The sequence below is a fragment of the Silurus meridionalis genome, chromosome 27, assembly GCF_014805685.1.
Source record: "Silurus meridionalis isolate SWU-2019-XX chromosome 27, ASM1480568v1, whole genome shotgun sequence".
Lineage (NCBI taxonomy): Eukaryota > Metazoa > Chordata > Actinopteri > Siluriformes > Siluridae > Silurus > Silurus meridionalis.
Genome location: NC_060910.1, coordinates 6205542 through 6222347, shown reverse-complemented (window position 1 = coordinate 6222347; position 16806 = coordinate 6205542). Strand labels below are relative to the sequence as shown.

At 41.3% G+C, this 16806-nt stretch overlaps 1 protein-coding gene across 2 annotated transcripts in view; it reads left to right on the top strand.

The window, feature by feature from the left end:
• fam172a (family with sequence similarity 172 member A) overlaps nt 1-16806 on the top strand; it is a 171901-nt gene that overhangs the window by 119033 nt on the left and 36062 nt on the right. For both annotated transcript variants that reach the window (XM_046841224.1, XM_046841223.1), the window contains exons 9-10: nt 6692-6808; nt 12740-12824. In XM_046841224.1, coding sequence (XP_046697180.1) covers nt 6692-6808; nt 12740-12824 — 202 coding nt within the window. The remainder of the gene's footprint in view (nt 1-6691; nt 6809-12739; nt 12825-16806) is intronic.

Below are 16806 nucleotides of genomic sequence, written 5' to 3'. Positions count from 1 at the left end.
TCAGTCTGCCGCTTTAGAATAAGGAACGTAAACGTCCATTAACCTGCTTATTGCCAATTAACTTCCATTTCCGTCCGCCTGTTCGGGTTCCGTTATCCGCCGTGCGATTGCATAAGCGCTACGCCGTGGATTAGAGATCTAATTAAAGTTTTATTTTGCGTCATTTCAGATGGGTTCATATTTTTGAACTATTCTGCTTGTGTATGGGTTGTTCTTTGCCATCTTTCTTGAGTGTATGTAAGTGGTGCCATATTGTGATACCTGAAGGCGTGGTTTTACTTTTTCTTGCATTGTGCTCATTTTATTATTTTTTTATTTTAATTTTATTATTTATTTGATTATTATTGTATCCGTATAAAGAATGCAAAAAGCCTCATTGTTTCAGTTACTGCTTGTTAAATGGTAAAGATATATGATTGAATTCATTGCTGACAGACCACACACACGCACACATACACACACGCACACACACACACACACACACACACACAAGTAATATGCAGCACACTGTCCCTCTTACTACATTCGGGACGCTGCAAAACCAGGGATTAAACCAGTGCTTCTACAGCCATGTGCCAGATCCAACTGTCTGTCTCTCACTCACCTACACACACACACACTCACACACACACACACACACACACACACACACACACACACACACACACACACATCCCTACATTTCTTCCTCCCTACAAGCCAGATGATGCGTCCTGAATGCTTCACTTTTTTATGATAATATACAGTATATAAGGTGGTATATATCAGATAGATATGCATTTGATGTCACATAAACTGGTGCACTGCTCTCGCCAGGGCTCCAGCTGCCACCTCATCCTCACTTTTAACCGAGTCAAAGCGTTCACTCTGCATTTCTGCCTGTCACTTAGCTCGTAAAAGAGCAGACTATCTAATTCAGCTCTGCTTCTTTGTGCTTAAATGCATCCACTCAGCATTTATTTAGTCTATACATCTATAGTGGAGTACAGTATTCAGAATTCTGGACTTAAAGGCTAACTTTGTAACAGGTAAATAATATATACATATACATATACATCAGCTTATCAGCAAGTAAATAAACTCAAACGAGTACTTATATCCCTGTACTGAAAAAATCGCCCACTTTCCTACGACTATAAAACTCATCACTTGTACGAAACACCCCACAGCCGCACCTACACCTAAACCTACATCTACACCTACACCTACATCTACACCTTCACCTAAACCTACATCCACACCTACACCTACATCCACACCTACATCTACATCCACACCTACACCTACATCTACACCTATTCTAAACCTCCACCTAAACCTACATCTACACCTAAACCTACATCCACACCTACATCTACACCTATTCTAAACCTCTACCTAAACCTACATCCACACCTACACCTACATCTACACCTATTCTAAACCTCCACTTAAACCTACATCTACACCTACACCTAAACCTTCATCTACACCTACATCTACATCTACACCTTCACTTACACCTACATCTACACCTAAACCTACACCTACATCTACACCTTTACCTACATCTACATCTAAACCTAAACCCACATCTACACCTACACCTACATCTAAACCTACATCTACACCTACATTTATACCTACACCTACATCTCCATCTACACCTACATCTAAACCTTTTCTTCACCTGTAGCGGAGATACACTTTTTTTTATTTGTTATAACTCTGTAATTAAACAGCAGCCGTAAATGCTCACTTGGTAAATACATTATTCAGTGTTTATGAGTGTTTTGAAGGCCTTTTTTTCCTCTTCCTTCGACACGAGGAGAATTATTCCATAAAACCTTGTTCAGATGAGGTGCACAGATCTATAAATATCTGTATAAGACATTATTTGTTGCATGTACAGGTTTTCAATTATGCATCACATAATGGCAGGTGTTTGCACTTATGAGATTTTGTGGATATATATATATATATATATATATATATATATATATATATATATATATATATATATATATATAAAGAGAGAGAGAGAGAGAGAGAGAGAGAGAGAGAGAGAGCAAAAAAAAGAAATGTAAAAAGTCAGCAGAAATAATTTCAGAGCATATATACATATGTTATATATAATATGTTATTACTATTATTATAATAATCCACTTATATCACCGTTATGATATCAAATATCATATAGTATTGTATATGAGCAGCTAATACTGTCATTTATTTTTTAATAAGGCTCGTTTGAAACGCATTTGACGTCTCTGTAGTAAAGCGATAGATGCGATCGATGATTTATAGCACTTTTATGTGCGTCCCACAAAGCTCGCTTGTACAGCTTTAACATAAATGGCAGGTCTGTGATTTAGGGTTTGGAGACATGAGGGAATAATATTGATATTGTGCTAAATGTTGCCAGGATATAGCTAATACTTGTTATATCTTGTCCTGGGATATAGCAAGTGTTAGTATCTTGGGGTTTTTATCAAGTGTTTAAGTAAAACTGCTGATGGTGCTAGTGAAAGATCTCCGAATGGAATGGCTTATTTAGTGCCAGATCTTTAAAGTGATACGATTTTCCGGTACCGTATTGAAAATGTTTGTGAAGTTTGTGTGAACCCGGTTTTTCCATGTTTGTGGAAGTTTATGAAACTATATACCGTTATCGGTATGCTTTATCACACGACTAAGTATTGCGATGCGATACTTTTCGTCATATCGCCCATCCCTATTGATTTATTAGGATGACCCCGAACTAAAATGGAAATTGAACGTGTGTAAGCGTGTGTCCAGATTGTTTTGTGTGTGTGTGTATACGTGTTTTGGAGTCTCTGTGGCTCGTGATTGTCGCTCCCATCCCCCTCCTTCAGTCATCCGCCGCGTGCTTCACTATTTCCTCCTGTTATGTTGGGAGGTGGAGTGGAGCAGCAGTGGCTCTTTCCTGGCACACGGCTCCTTCTCCTCCTGCTTTTGTTTCCAGTAGGTGTCGAGCGCTCGCCGCTTGTGCTGTGTCAGTAAATATTTACCCAGCTTCCCTTTCCTCAGCCACTCTTTTTGACGTGTCTGCACTGGTACGTGTGTGTGTGTGTGTGTGTGTGTGTATGTGTTTTGTTTGGAGGGGTTTTGGGGGGGGTGTCATCCTTCTGCCCTGTCCCCAGTCCTGCCACTCAGCAGTTCACCAATATCCTTTTTCATGTCCATCCACCCACACACACCCATCACATACACAGTGTACGACAGCACCCCGCATGCACGTGGCAGCCTGCTGAGAGACAGGAAATGGCGGAGGAAGTTATCGCCTCCACTCCCTGACGTTCATTAATCAAAACCTGGCTGCCGCTCCCTATAAAAACGCCACCGCAGCGAGTCCAAATGCATGTGACCTTAGCTACACAATTGCATTATATAAACTCGCATGCGGACACACACAGGTTAGACATATCTCCCCACTCGCACACACTCCTGCTCCCCGGGGCCTCATAGCATCCTGGTGCTTAAGCCTTCCTTCCTGTTCTAAAGGCAAAGAATGGCCGGGCCTCGAATCCTCGGCTTCAAAGCAAGGGAAAGCGCGAGTGTTGTCTCTTCCTGTGGAGGGTGTTGCAGCCCTTAGGGCAGCTGCTGCTGTTTTTCCAGCCTAAGCTAAAGGCCAAAGGGCAAGTCTGAGGGCTGCCCTGTGCCCTCTGGAGCCAGTGAAGAGCCGTGGCACTGCGCTTTCCGCCACGAAGACCCAGCCGGGGCTAGAGGTCAGATCGACTAGAGGGGTTGCGACGAAGTGTGGCGAAAATATAAGGCACGAGATCAGGCTGAATCCTCGGATGAAACTAGTGTTCCAATGTGTTATTTCTCTTGTTACACTTTTATCATGGCGAGCCGTGACACAAACACAGTTACAGTCCTGCCATTAATCTCTCGCTTTCTTCATTCAATTATACCAGATGAAGAAAAAAATGTAATCCCAGGAAATTGTTCTCACAGCTGTTTGAGGCTAGAACTTTTCCAATAGATTTATCAATGGTTGCATTTTTTTTGTATTTTATTTATTATTTGCTAGCTGGAGCATAACATTGTGGCTACGTGCAAGCGGCCTTTCTCGTCACATAATCCATTATCTTGTTTCCCCCTCAGTAATAGCTTGAAGTGGAGAGCGATTTTTGGCCTAGAAAAGCGTTCGCAGAAAAGTGCCACAAGCTTTAAATGGAAGCGTGCAAACTCCGAGCGAGCGATTGCAGGCGCGTATGTGGCGTTTGCTGCTCTCGCCGGCCGTAATTGGACAGTTAATCAATCAAATATTTAAGCTTCATTTTACCACGCGGCAGGGTGCATGGATTATAGCAGCAGTTTGGGTGCATTAGGCTGAGCTCAACAACGATACGAACAGCATGGCTTCCTGAATCAGCCAGCATCTGGATTCGCGTCTGTGTGCGAACGTGCGTGTGTGTGTGTGTGTGTGTGTTTGTGTGTGTATGCACGGACATCCTGCATCCTCATGTCTTGGTGCTTTTCACTGCTTAGTGAGCTCCCTTTAAAAGCTTATGTTAGTTATTTATGCATTTAGATATTTATTTATTTGTCTGCTACTTTAGTCAGTCTGCATTCATCCAGAGATGTGTTGAGATTTTCTTTTGTTTTGTTTTGGGTTTTTTTTTTCTTTCCCCCTCTCCGCTTACCCCCCCTGAGACACTATTGTGGATTACCAGTTGTTTCTCACCTAATTATCTGGTGACTTGCGCTGCCTTTGACACGCAATTATCAAAGCTCTAAATAATTGTCTTCTTGCCGGTGTGTTTAGATGTAAGTCTTAGGGAGAGCCTTCGCCTTTGTTTCCGGCCACCGCTGAAATGCCCGAGTGTTTATCTCCACACAAGAGAGACGTCTTATCGCGTCTTTCACGTTATTGTTGCCTTCCCAGATGTGTGTGTGTGTGTGTGTGTGTGTGTGTGTGTGTGTGTGTGTGTGTGTGTGAAGGGATGTGTGCACGTGTGTGTATCACATGCTGTCGACTATGTCAAAAGTACTTCAAAAAAAAGAAATTCTTTTTTTTTCTTCGTAAAAGAAAGTGTGAATTCAAATTCCAGAAGTCAAGCAATTAGCTTGCTCTATAATGTGAGAGTGCTCAAGGCGCTGCTAAACGCTGTATTTGACGCTAGAGGTTATGAAGGAGGTTAAGCAGAGAGAAAGAGAGAAGGGATGGTGGAAATGGGGGGGTGTTGAGACGTGCATCTTTTTTTTTTTTTTTTGATTTTGTTCATTACTGACAGTTCCCGAGTCACTGGTCACTAAGGTGTATCCGTCTGAGAGGTTCCATACAGGACCAACACTAAAGTGAAACTACAGTAAAGCCAACTTACAGTAATTTCCAATTCTAATAAGCCCAATTAGGCTTTTCACCCACTTAGCCATAATTAGCCCATTTCCCGCAACGTCCATCAGTTTTCTGTCTCGTCTTCAGGCCAGATGTTCAAGTGCACAAGTAGAAGGGGCAGGAGCAAGCAAATGTTTCAACATCTGTCTTTGTTGATTTATTTATTTATTTTTTTGAGCAACAAGTCCATACGTTACCATCGCTGCGCAAAGCCGAAGACGGATGAGCAGCAGCTGCCCAGTGCGTCTTCTCGCCGCTAACCCGCTAATGCTGACAGGCTGAGAAAGACCGACGTGTGGGAATGGGGGATCATAGCATTCATTCATCTATCCATCCCGTCCTTTATAATTCATTCCGGTTTATCCGTTCACACGGACACTCCGACGCACGTGGTTTCTTTTTTTCTGTTCGTCCGCAAGCTTCGACGTCGCCGATTACACGTCTCGAACAAGTCGCTGAAGGACATAAATCAAGCAAAAAATGTGCGACGCCATACGCCCGTGCACGTGTGGCGGTGTTCCCGATGGAAAACAGATTTCCGCGGAGCTTTCTCTTGTTGTCCAACTGCCATGTTTAGGTTTTGTTTACACGACTAGACGCTGTTTGTCGTGACATGCAGATATTTATGATATTAAATGCCATTCGCGTTACTCTATTCTTATAAAATCCCCCCACCGATGACGTGCTTGTTTGTTTCTGCTCTGGTCTGGTTGTTTTATGGATTTTGGCTAGAGAACTTTGGCGTCTAGACGATCGTAGGGCTCGGTTACTTTTAAGGAGCATTTTATCCCCGTTTTCATGACACTTTGAAGCGATTTAAAGCCTCAAATTTGTTATTCCCTTGGGCACTGTTTAGACCTGGGGAGGAATTTGAGCCAGGCATGCATACGAAGAGTATGTGTGTGTGTTTGTGTTTATGTATGCAAGTGTTACCTGCTTCCTAGCCTTTTCTTTAACAGGATACTCCTGAGAGTAGCTTATCAGCAGTGTGATATATTAGTTCTTAGTGCCTTAATAGATTCCATTTATCTCTATACACCCCCTTTAATTTAACTGTGCTTGGGGAAGGCACTGTATTCAAATGACCATGGACACTTTGATGTAGCACCCAGCCCAGCTCTAGTCCCTATAAAATGGATCAAGTGAAGTGATTGTTAACCTATTGTTGTCAGAGCTGTCTCCTTCCCTGCCTGCTTTATCTTCGCTTAGCGGCTAGCGTATACATACAAAGTGTGTTGTTGATGATGCCAGTGACAAGTCCATCTGTTATGTCGAATACATAAGTTTTTTTTTCCCTCTCCTTTCTTGCATAAGCTCTTATATTTCTGTGTCTCTCATTCTCAGATGAATTACCGGGAAGACGAGGTGATGTCACGTGTGCAGGCGGTGGCCATGACCGACTCGGTTCACAACGTGTGGCACCAAGATGCCAGCAGAGCCATCAGAGAGTGGCTGAAGGAGGTATAAATCTCTGTTCTCTTCACTACTATCAATGTTCTCCTTCCTAAGCGACTCAGTACAAACTTCACAATAAACAATCACCTTTACTAGTATCGACTGCATACATCAGTGCGAGCGGCATGGCATTTCATTCGCCGTTTTTTTGTTTTTTGTTTTTTTTAGGCCACATTCTTGTTTGCCTTTTTGGTCAGATGTCAATGAGAAAATCAAAGCCAAAGGCCAGAAGGCTCTCTATTAAAGCAGTCACTTTATTCAGCTGTTGCCCTTTCAAAGCTGATTCCAAAGTCCAAAGGCAACACCTGGGAACCTTCAGGACAAACATACTACAGTGAAGTAGGCAGATCCTATGTGCACAGGGGGTACAAGCGAGGCACGAATAACCACGGCAGCCACTCACATACAGACATATGTACATTAACATATGTACATTGTACAATAACAGGGAATATTAGTGACCACTAGAGGTGCTTGAGTTGTGGACAGAACCTAATTGGCGCTAATGTTGAACCAAGATTTTAAATATTAGCATTGATTGGCTTTCTACTATGCTAGCATCACACTATTAGATAGATAGATAGATAGATAGATAGATAGATAGATAGATAGATAGATAGATAGATAGATAGATAGATAGATAGATAGATAGATAGATAGATAGATAGATGATAGATAGATAGATAGATAGATAGATAGATAGATAGATAGATAGATAGATAGAGCATTGCATTGGCAAAAAACAATTGATTTATATATAATTACCAGTAGGTGCAATATACTTTTATTATTCAAAAAGTGACCAATAATTTGTGACCAATATTTTCTATGGAGATTGATTTCCTCTCGCTAAACCGTTTCTCAAGCGCGTTCACTCAGCACCACTGACACTACATGAAAATGACGTATCACAACACTACGGAGACCGAGGCACGCCCTGAAAGGCACATAGAATACAGATTTATATGGCAGAGGAAGAGCTGCATTTTCCTGGAGACAGAATGGGATAAATAACGTCTGGTTTTATTTAATCTTTTTTTTTTTTATCACAAAAGCCTGTTTGTGAAAGGGCCATGATGTAGAGGTCAGAATGCACTTAAGTAAATTTATGATTTGTTGTCCGTCTGAACCAAAGAAATAAAGGGAAATATTGAATAGTCATATTGAATTGCATAGCATCATATTAAATCCAAATTCCATTAAATCGCATTGTGTTGAATTAAATTGAAATTGGATCACACTGCATCGGAATATAGATGAATTTTAGCGATAGCTGCTTCACATGTATCTTTAATGTATTGTAGGCTATTCATCAAGATCGCATCGGCCTTGTTCATAGAGATGTACATCCCTAATATATGTGTGTATATGTGTATATATATATATATATATATATATATATATATATATATATATATATATATATATATATATATTATATGAAATAGAAAATTAGATTAGAGCAAGGCACAAGGATTTATTCAAATGTGTTATTCAAAAGTTATTTAAATGTGTTTTTTAGTTTCATTTTTATTTTTTCACTTTGGCGTGCAGTTAGGAAACGGCGCTTGTCCAATCTCAAGCTCCGAGACTGACCACCTACAGTCAGTCCAGTCAGCATAGACACCATTTGAATCAAATAACTTGCAGTTTCCATTAAAATGCAACTTTACCAATTTCCAAAATATTTGAAAATGAAGATTATGGCTTCATTCCTAGGAAAAGGTACATCTTCTTGGACAATTAATTAACATTAATAAATGACTCAGTGAACATTAAACACACATTGTATTCTGTTATCATGATTAATCATCGCTGTCGTTTGTGAGGACGTGACTACTTGTAGCCATTCATAACATACACATAGTCTGGACCACCTGGGGTATGCAAAATACATGTCATTAAATTGTGAAACGGTTTTATTACAGCCTTGAAAATGTTTTTTAAAGATAAGTGCTTGTATGTCTTTTTTTTTTTTTATCGCTGTTCTGTATCTCTGGGTGTTATTTCATTGTTTTTCTCATTTAAGTTTGGATTTTCTTCTTGCTCTCTCTGGCCATAGTGTTGTTTCAAGGTTGTGATGACCTTCTGCCTTTGTTCAGCTCGCTATTTCTTATTTATTGGCGAAACAGTGGTGGTATGGCGTAAGTGGAATATAAAGTGAATTTATTTATTTATCATTATTTTAATCCTTTACCTTCTACAGTTTTTCCTCACGAACACTGAGCATTCCATTTTACATGTGCGTGAGTCTCGTCATCTATGCAGACTAAGCTTACCAAATTATTTAACTACTTTACAGACATCGAAGATCAAACGGAACAAGGAAAAATAAGAGACATGTTTGAGGATTTTCTGTCTTTTTTTGTTCGTTAAACAGTTTAATTCGGCAGCAAACTCTGATACAGGTTTTCAGTTGTTGGATCGTTTAGCCTGTACTGTTTCTTTATTAACACTACATCAGATGCCCTGCCCTTTTCCCCCTTTTCCTAGTCGTTTACATAACTTTGAGATCTTCCCAGACTCCGGATCATCCTCCCTGTAGCTGCATCTTGTCAGATTGAGAGTGTGAAGGTTAGACTGCACCCCTGGCAGGACACCGTGGCTGCCTTTGCTGCCCTCGTCCTCCTTATTAAACTTTCCAGCAGCATCCACTTCTTGTGGGAGGACATTAAGTATGAGATCAGAAAGATGGAGGAATTTAGAGATCAGTACACAGTGGGACAGGTGATATGGACATAATGGGTCAGGAAGAGGGAGTGCTTTAGCGAGTACTGGAGAGTCAGAAATAATCCGAGCTCCTCGTAGCGTCGGAATCCCCAGGGTAACAGAGATGTGCATCTGAGGAGGATATACTGTAGGAAAGTCCCTGTAGACTAAAATAGAGAAGGGGAAGAAATATCGGCATGTGGAGTCACACACAATGCAGGGACTTAAGGATAACCTCATGCCATTTACAGTACAGGATGTATGGATAAGTGAATGGGTGAGTCAATGGGCAAATGAATCACTGATACCCTACATTAAAGTAAATAATAATAGTTGAGGTCAGATGTGACACGTTCACACGTGAAACCATACTGTACCTCTGCACTCAGGTATCTTTGAACTCGTCGAATTCTTACAAAAATCAGATCTTCGGTGGGAGGCTTCGTCTTCCTTGCTATAGGTGAATGTGCTGTGATCGAACACAGCGATGAGTATTGACAGGTTCGCGCAAGCAAGTTACATTCTGAAGTAGATAGACAAGAGGTAAAAGAAGAGGTCAGTGGGCATTGATATTTCTCATATCATAATGTATAAAGTGTTTATGATCTTTGACAGAAGAGTTTGTAAAAGCAAAACCTTTACCAAGCAAAACGTCTCAAGGAAGCAAAGAACCTTGAACTGTCCAAAGAACCCTTTCAGTGTATTTATGTGAATTGATGGTTAGATAACAAGATGCTACCTAATTGTACCATATTTCTGCTTGTTGCATATCGTTGTGGTTTAGAGGCGTGTCTCGGAAAACTTAATGGCAGAGTGTTGATCGAGGAGAGCTCTCTCTGCATGAGCCAGCACCTGTGTGCAGTTTACCTTCTCTAAGCAGGCTATTAGGGAAGTGCTTAGTGTCCCACCAAGCTCCCGCACCCTGTCTCATGTCTCACAGCCCAGAGGAGCCACAACGCCACCGCCATCTGGTCCTGATTAATGCTGATGGACCTAGGCGAGGACCATTATCGCTCATTTGGGGCTATTCCTCATTTTTCATCTATGCAGCCTTTAGTCTGAGAAGAATCGTGATGAGATGATAAGGCGTTTTCTGGCATTATGGTGTTTGTTTAGTCGCAAGGTGCTGAGAGCGTATGCTATAAAAATTTTAAAGTTAAATACACATTTATGTTGCATTGCTGTAAACATAAGTTAAATTTAGAAACAAAAAAGGGTCTTCGGTTTGTCCCTCTGTGGGAGCAATTAAAACTGCTATGGAAAAGCCAAGGCTTTGTTTTTTTTCTCAGAAATTTAGGCTTTAAAAGAGTGAAATACTGTAAATACGCTTTAACCAAAATTCAAAACCTTCCATGCAGTGTTTGCAATGGGATTCCATAGCTGAAAGTGTCACATCCTGTCTCCAGTGATCTCCTCATTCAGAACGCTGATGCAGCCACTTTTGGTAAACATTTGTCATCCTTTTCTGATTTCCCCATCTGCAGTTTTACCCGGTGGCCTTGGCTCTGTCTCCGTGTCCTGAAGCTGGTCCCAGCTTGCTTTTGACAAATCTATTGAAGCTCCTTTTTCAACTCTTGCACCCTCCCTCTACCATTTTCTCTGACTGGGACCAAAGGCTTTGAAATTCCTCGTCTTGCATCCAGCCCAGCTGACATCTTCCTCCAGACGGCATGAATTAAGGATTTACAATGAGACACTTGATGTAGCAGTCAAGGAGCAGTCCGTTCGGTGGCTGGGCTCCATGCTGCACAACTATGGCAGCAGGAATTCTAAAAATACACAGTGCATGATTGTTTATTCCAGTGGCAGGTGACACCATTCCCATCCATCCCAAAAAAAAAAAAAAAAAACCAAACCAAACTCAGCATGGAGACGATTGACAGGATTAGAGAAGAAGAATAAGCAAGAGAAGAATAGGAGGGGGCACAGCAGTGGAGAGGTCACCCAGGGTCTTTCTTGCTCTTCTGGAGTTATAAAGCACATAAAACATGTTTGCAAAATCAGTTGGAAACCTGGATTTGCTGGTGTTCAGTTTGATTTCATGTGTCCTTCTTTGTTAGGGAGTATTGGTTTAATAGCTAATGTTTGAACCTTTGTCATGCACCATGTCCTTTCAAGTTAATATCAGACAGAATTGCATCAAGGAGTTCCTTCTCAGTATTAACAGCACAATATGGATTTTTATTATGTAGTAACACCAGCTTCTTTGGCAACTACCTTAAATAGAAAAAAGGAACAAAAGATTTTTCCCAGTGTATGGCTTTGCATGTACACACATGCACACACACATACACTCTAGGATACTGATCCAAGGTGGGTTGGTGGGGGTACAGTTACCTCTAGGGACATACCAGGCTCAAGGGGTTAACCAGATGACAGGCTGAGCTGTGACGTGGCCTGGAGACCTGTCGTCTGTTCCGAGGGTCACATTTATGAGTGTGAGAAAGGATTTTTGTATTTGAGGTGTCCAGAGCGATGGGATTGCTCTTCTCCGGTTTTGTCATGGGAGGGTAGTTTTGGGAGTAAGGTCTGGGGGGTTGGCGGATTAGATAGTATACGTATGCGAATCGGAGCCAGGGCGAGGCTGGGTCACAGCTCGGTTGGGGAGGGGGAGCTGTAATGGCTGACAGAGCAGTGTCTGCAAAAGTAAACATGCTCAGATAAGCAGCGCTTCACAAGGCCGCCAGCTGCAACATGCTAATCTCGTTTACATTTCTCTCTTCAATTGAACTGTCTTTTTTTTCTATCTTATCTCCAGGACCTTACTTTTCCATTGCATTCCATAGGAGCCTCTATTTCACCATCACACCCCATCTGGAAAGAAAAAATAATTGTTCTATACGGTTCTGTACAAGATTCATAGTGTGCGTGTGTCTAACATGAATCAAGAGAAATGCATCTCAACCAAAGCTAGAATGTGAGCTAATTTTGTTTCCTTTGTCTCCGATGCGAATTTCTGAGATGCATGTCTAATTAAACTTGCTGTGACTGTGGACAAAAGGCCCTTAATGAAGTGAGAAAACACAGGAGATGAGAGCAGCTCTGTCTCAGTAACAGGACTGATGGCCGAGGGGGTCGACGAGGTCAGCGGTGTGATCAGTCACCCCCTGGATCAGCAGCAGAGGCGCGGCCGCTCCCCAGCAACAAACACTCCTAACTGTCTCTGAGCCGTGTCGCTAAGCCGCCTAATTGCTTGTTCCTGTCTCTCTCTCCCTGTCTCTCTCTCAGCGATGCTGTAACTGGGTGTCGAGTTCTGAGCCGTTGGATACCCCAGTGGACTCATTGCTCCCTGACTGTCGTCGCCGCTCAGCAGGTATGAATCTCCAAGCTTCGCTCACTTCCCAGATGTTCAGTGAAGCACAGCAAGCAAAGCACTGTTTATCTCTTTTCATTGATTTATTTCCGTCATATTTTTCCAGAGGTACAGCATTTTAGTAAAGTCATTAATAAGTGCGTATGATACTTTTTTATTTATTTATTATCAACATGTTCATAATAATCTGCAGCCAGTAAAGTTCAGGATATTTCTTGCCTGATCTAGCCCTTATCTCTGCCCAGTGAGATTAAGGCTCTCTGTTGATTGCCTTCATGCCTCATGCATGTTCTGTTATACATAACAGACGAGTTCGACTCAGTTTCAGATTTTAAGCTTAGAAATGCTGATATCATCATGGTAAAATGAAGAGCCTCTCATGCTGTGAGTTGATTAGGGGTAATCTTCCTGTGTCATCACTAAAGTATGCCATTTTTGGTTTCTTGATTTCCAGTGAAGTCACCATACCTGTATATTACCATTTCAGAGCAGAGATGCAAAAAAAAAAAACAACAAAAAAAACAAGGTTTCTGCAGGGTCTTAGAATTTGTTAATCAATTATCAAAATGTTTTACATTATTTTCAACAGGTCTTAATTTCCCAATGTCCCTGTGATGCTGCCGCAATTCTCAATGAAATGCTCTGCAGCACTTTAGAATGTTTTTTTTGTTTGTTTTCGTGGTGGTGTAGTTTTCTGGAGTTTTCTAGTCCAAATATAATTCACTGTATTACGAGACCAAAATCTCTCTTGGATTGTACCGCAGGCGCGAATCTCTTTTGGACTGTACCACAGACGTAAATTGGATTTTATTTACTAGCTAGGGGGAAGTACAAGTTTAGCTATACTTGGCTTGAAAACAATTTAATTTAGGGCTTGGTTAAGGTCAGTTGCTAACAACGAATTTGTGTGTGTTTTTGATGTCATGTTATGGATCTTAAATTTAATTCTTAATCGTCTTAAAAAGTCTTAAACCTGCAGAAACCCTTCCCCTGTGCGCCGTGAAAAAGCCTCGGGTTTGCTTTATGTATCAACCTTGACAACACCAGTTTATATGGGAAACAACGGTTCGTATAATTCAGCCGATACTTCATCCAGGGTTGCTTTACCTAAAGATAAACGATGTTGTTCTGAGAGCCTATGTATCATTTTGAAACTTTAGTATTAGTTTACCTCTAACAGCGACATTAATAACTCTGCTGACTTAATAACTCAAGAAATGTTGCTAAACTTGACAGATATAGAGGTCATGTATGAAAGCTGGGCCTATCAAAGTTCAGGGTTCAAGGTTCAGTTCAAGAATTAGGACTGATTCTTTACTTCATGAGTTCTGTAGCCTTATCTTTGTTTCTATGACAAAATGCAATCAGTTTGTTGCTTAATATCTGCGATTGTTTGAAATCCAGGCTAGACAGACTGTGGCCCGGCAGAGTTGCAGTATATGTGGGCCGTGTTATAATGGTTCACACACACTCAGACACGCTCATTGCTCTGTGTGTGGTGCTGCCCGATGGTGGTATTTTATGTTTGAATGGAAGGGAATACAGCAAGGTGGAGAAAAGCATGTCTATTGCACTTAATCATCTGTGAATCTCCCACATCATACCATGTTTTTATGATGTGGGTATGGTGTGTCTGCATGTCTGGATGCATCCATCTGTGTGTCCTATTCTGACAACTATGTTTCCAATATGATAAATTGTAGACCATTTCTCCTCCTTCATTTTTTTAATCCCTTTCCTCTTCCAAGCGCCCCATCATTCAAAAGGATTCTACAGGAGAAGGTCAGTGTGTCTTGGCAGAAAGTGAGGCCGAATTTTATCAGTTGAAGCCGGCTGAAATATGTGCTGAAAGGCACCATAGCCTGGCAATGTTGGAGATCCTGACCTACAGTACAAGCTCAGACAGGAAGCAGCTTGCACGAACCAGCACAGAACAGACAGGAAGCAGATCTGGCCACTGGATGATATATAAGTGCCAGTTTAAGACCTGTCTTCATTTTTCTCTCCACCAAAACACTTCTGCTGGTCAAAAGCTCACGTATTTTTATGTTTTTTCACACATTAAAAAAAATCCCCACGCATCTGCCACCACCACACATATTACTCATTGCCGGACCTGATTATTAATTACAAAGGAAAGAGTGCCCTGAATGTAAACAGTGATTAATTGTTAACAAAAGTAAGTTAACGTGTACCTGAACTGTAATTATCTGTCCTGCGCACTACAAGGTTCTGAACAAAGACAAGTAATTAACCCTAATTGCATTTACAATAAAGAAGAACAGTGCAGAGTAGTGAACTTTAACAAGAGCCTCTTTTGATCTAGAGCAAGATTTTTGTCAGCTGATTTATCCAGACTTTTTTTTTGGTGACCTGCTTTATTATTGGTTAATGAACAAGTCTAGTTTAAAAGTGTAATTTTATTGTCATTCGTCTCGAAAAAGTATGGAACGGTGAATGTAGTATTTGCTGGCTGAAAGCATCTCGACTCGTCGCAACGCGAACGTGCCTAATAAAGACGTGTTTGATGAAAACAGTCGCAATACAATGGCCTTGGGACCACTTGTGTAACTTCACTGGTCCATGTCAGTGACGGCATAGAGCTCCACTGGGCCATGTTTTTTTGCACAATGGAAAGTCATTGGTCCATGCAGTGCTGACTCAATAGAGTTCCATTACCATTTTTTTTACCCAGTCGTACTGACTCTATTAAAGTCGCCCGAGAACGAGTAACTGACATACCTTCACTCATCCCTCCACACCCAGCATTCAGGTGCACCTGGTGCTTGTTGGCGCCCTTGGTCACGTTTCCTGAGGAAACGCAGACCCACTCAACTTTTGTCACCTCTTCTATTTTTCCAGCCTGTTTTCGCCTCTCGCATTCATGAGCTTATCCGTAAGATCAAAGGAAATATCACTCTTTTCCAACTGGATGTGCCACCCATGTTACGGAGGGAAAGTTCAGCAGGACACTGCGGGAAGGTTATCACCATTCGTTTCCATGATGAACTCGCGAAGACGTGTCTTGTGACCGAACTGGAACAATGCGTTTGCTGTCAACCAGGGTTGCGCATAGGATCGAGCATCGTAAGGCTGATGAAGCACAGGTGTACGTGCACTTCATTTGAATGTTTTGTGTGAACAAGTATCGTGGAGTGTATACTTGAAAGCATTTTGTACTCTGAATCTAAGATTTTTATCCCTTCATCTGTTCAGGCAACAAATAAATGAGGTCGAGCAATCAAATTGATTGTAGATACAAGCTATGCAAACACTTGGTGGTTTATTTATTTATCTATTTTTATTTATTTTATTTCAGCACTTTGATCATCAGTTATTATACCCGCAATTTATTAAGGGAGTTTGTGACTTTATTTAAAACATACATAGTATATTATTACCTTATAAAATAGTATTTTATCATGCATGTATTGGGGGTTTGAAACGTAGGTTGGTTCCGGTTTAAATCTTCAAACGTTGAAAAGAAATCAAGGATCTTCAACCACTTTTTCCTGCTCCTGGTAGCAGCGGATCCGGAGTTTATTCCGGGAACACTGCGTCCAAGGAAAACACCCTGAATGGGAATGCCAGTCTCTTTTTCTCACACACACACACACACACACACACACATTTACACTGACCAGTCAACTTACCGGCATGGTTTTGGGCAGTTGGAATAAACCGGAAATCCCAGAGGAACTTCACATGGACACAAAGACAATATGTGAAACTCGATTGCACATGCAACCCTAGAGTTGAGTATGAGTTTGAGGAGTATGCCTTCTGAAAAGGATCCAGTCTAGGTAGATACTGCCAAGCTAGCTCAGATCATTGGCTGGGATTTTCAAAGTACAGAATTAACCAACCTGATTAAGAAGTGACAGTGGAATCATGTTTTGATTTGGGACCATTTAATCAGGTAATAAGCCCATACTAAGACCACGGCACAACGCTAAGTGCAAGTCCGAGTACTGGCGTAAAT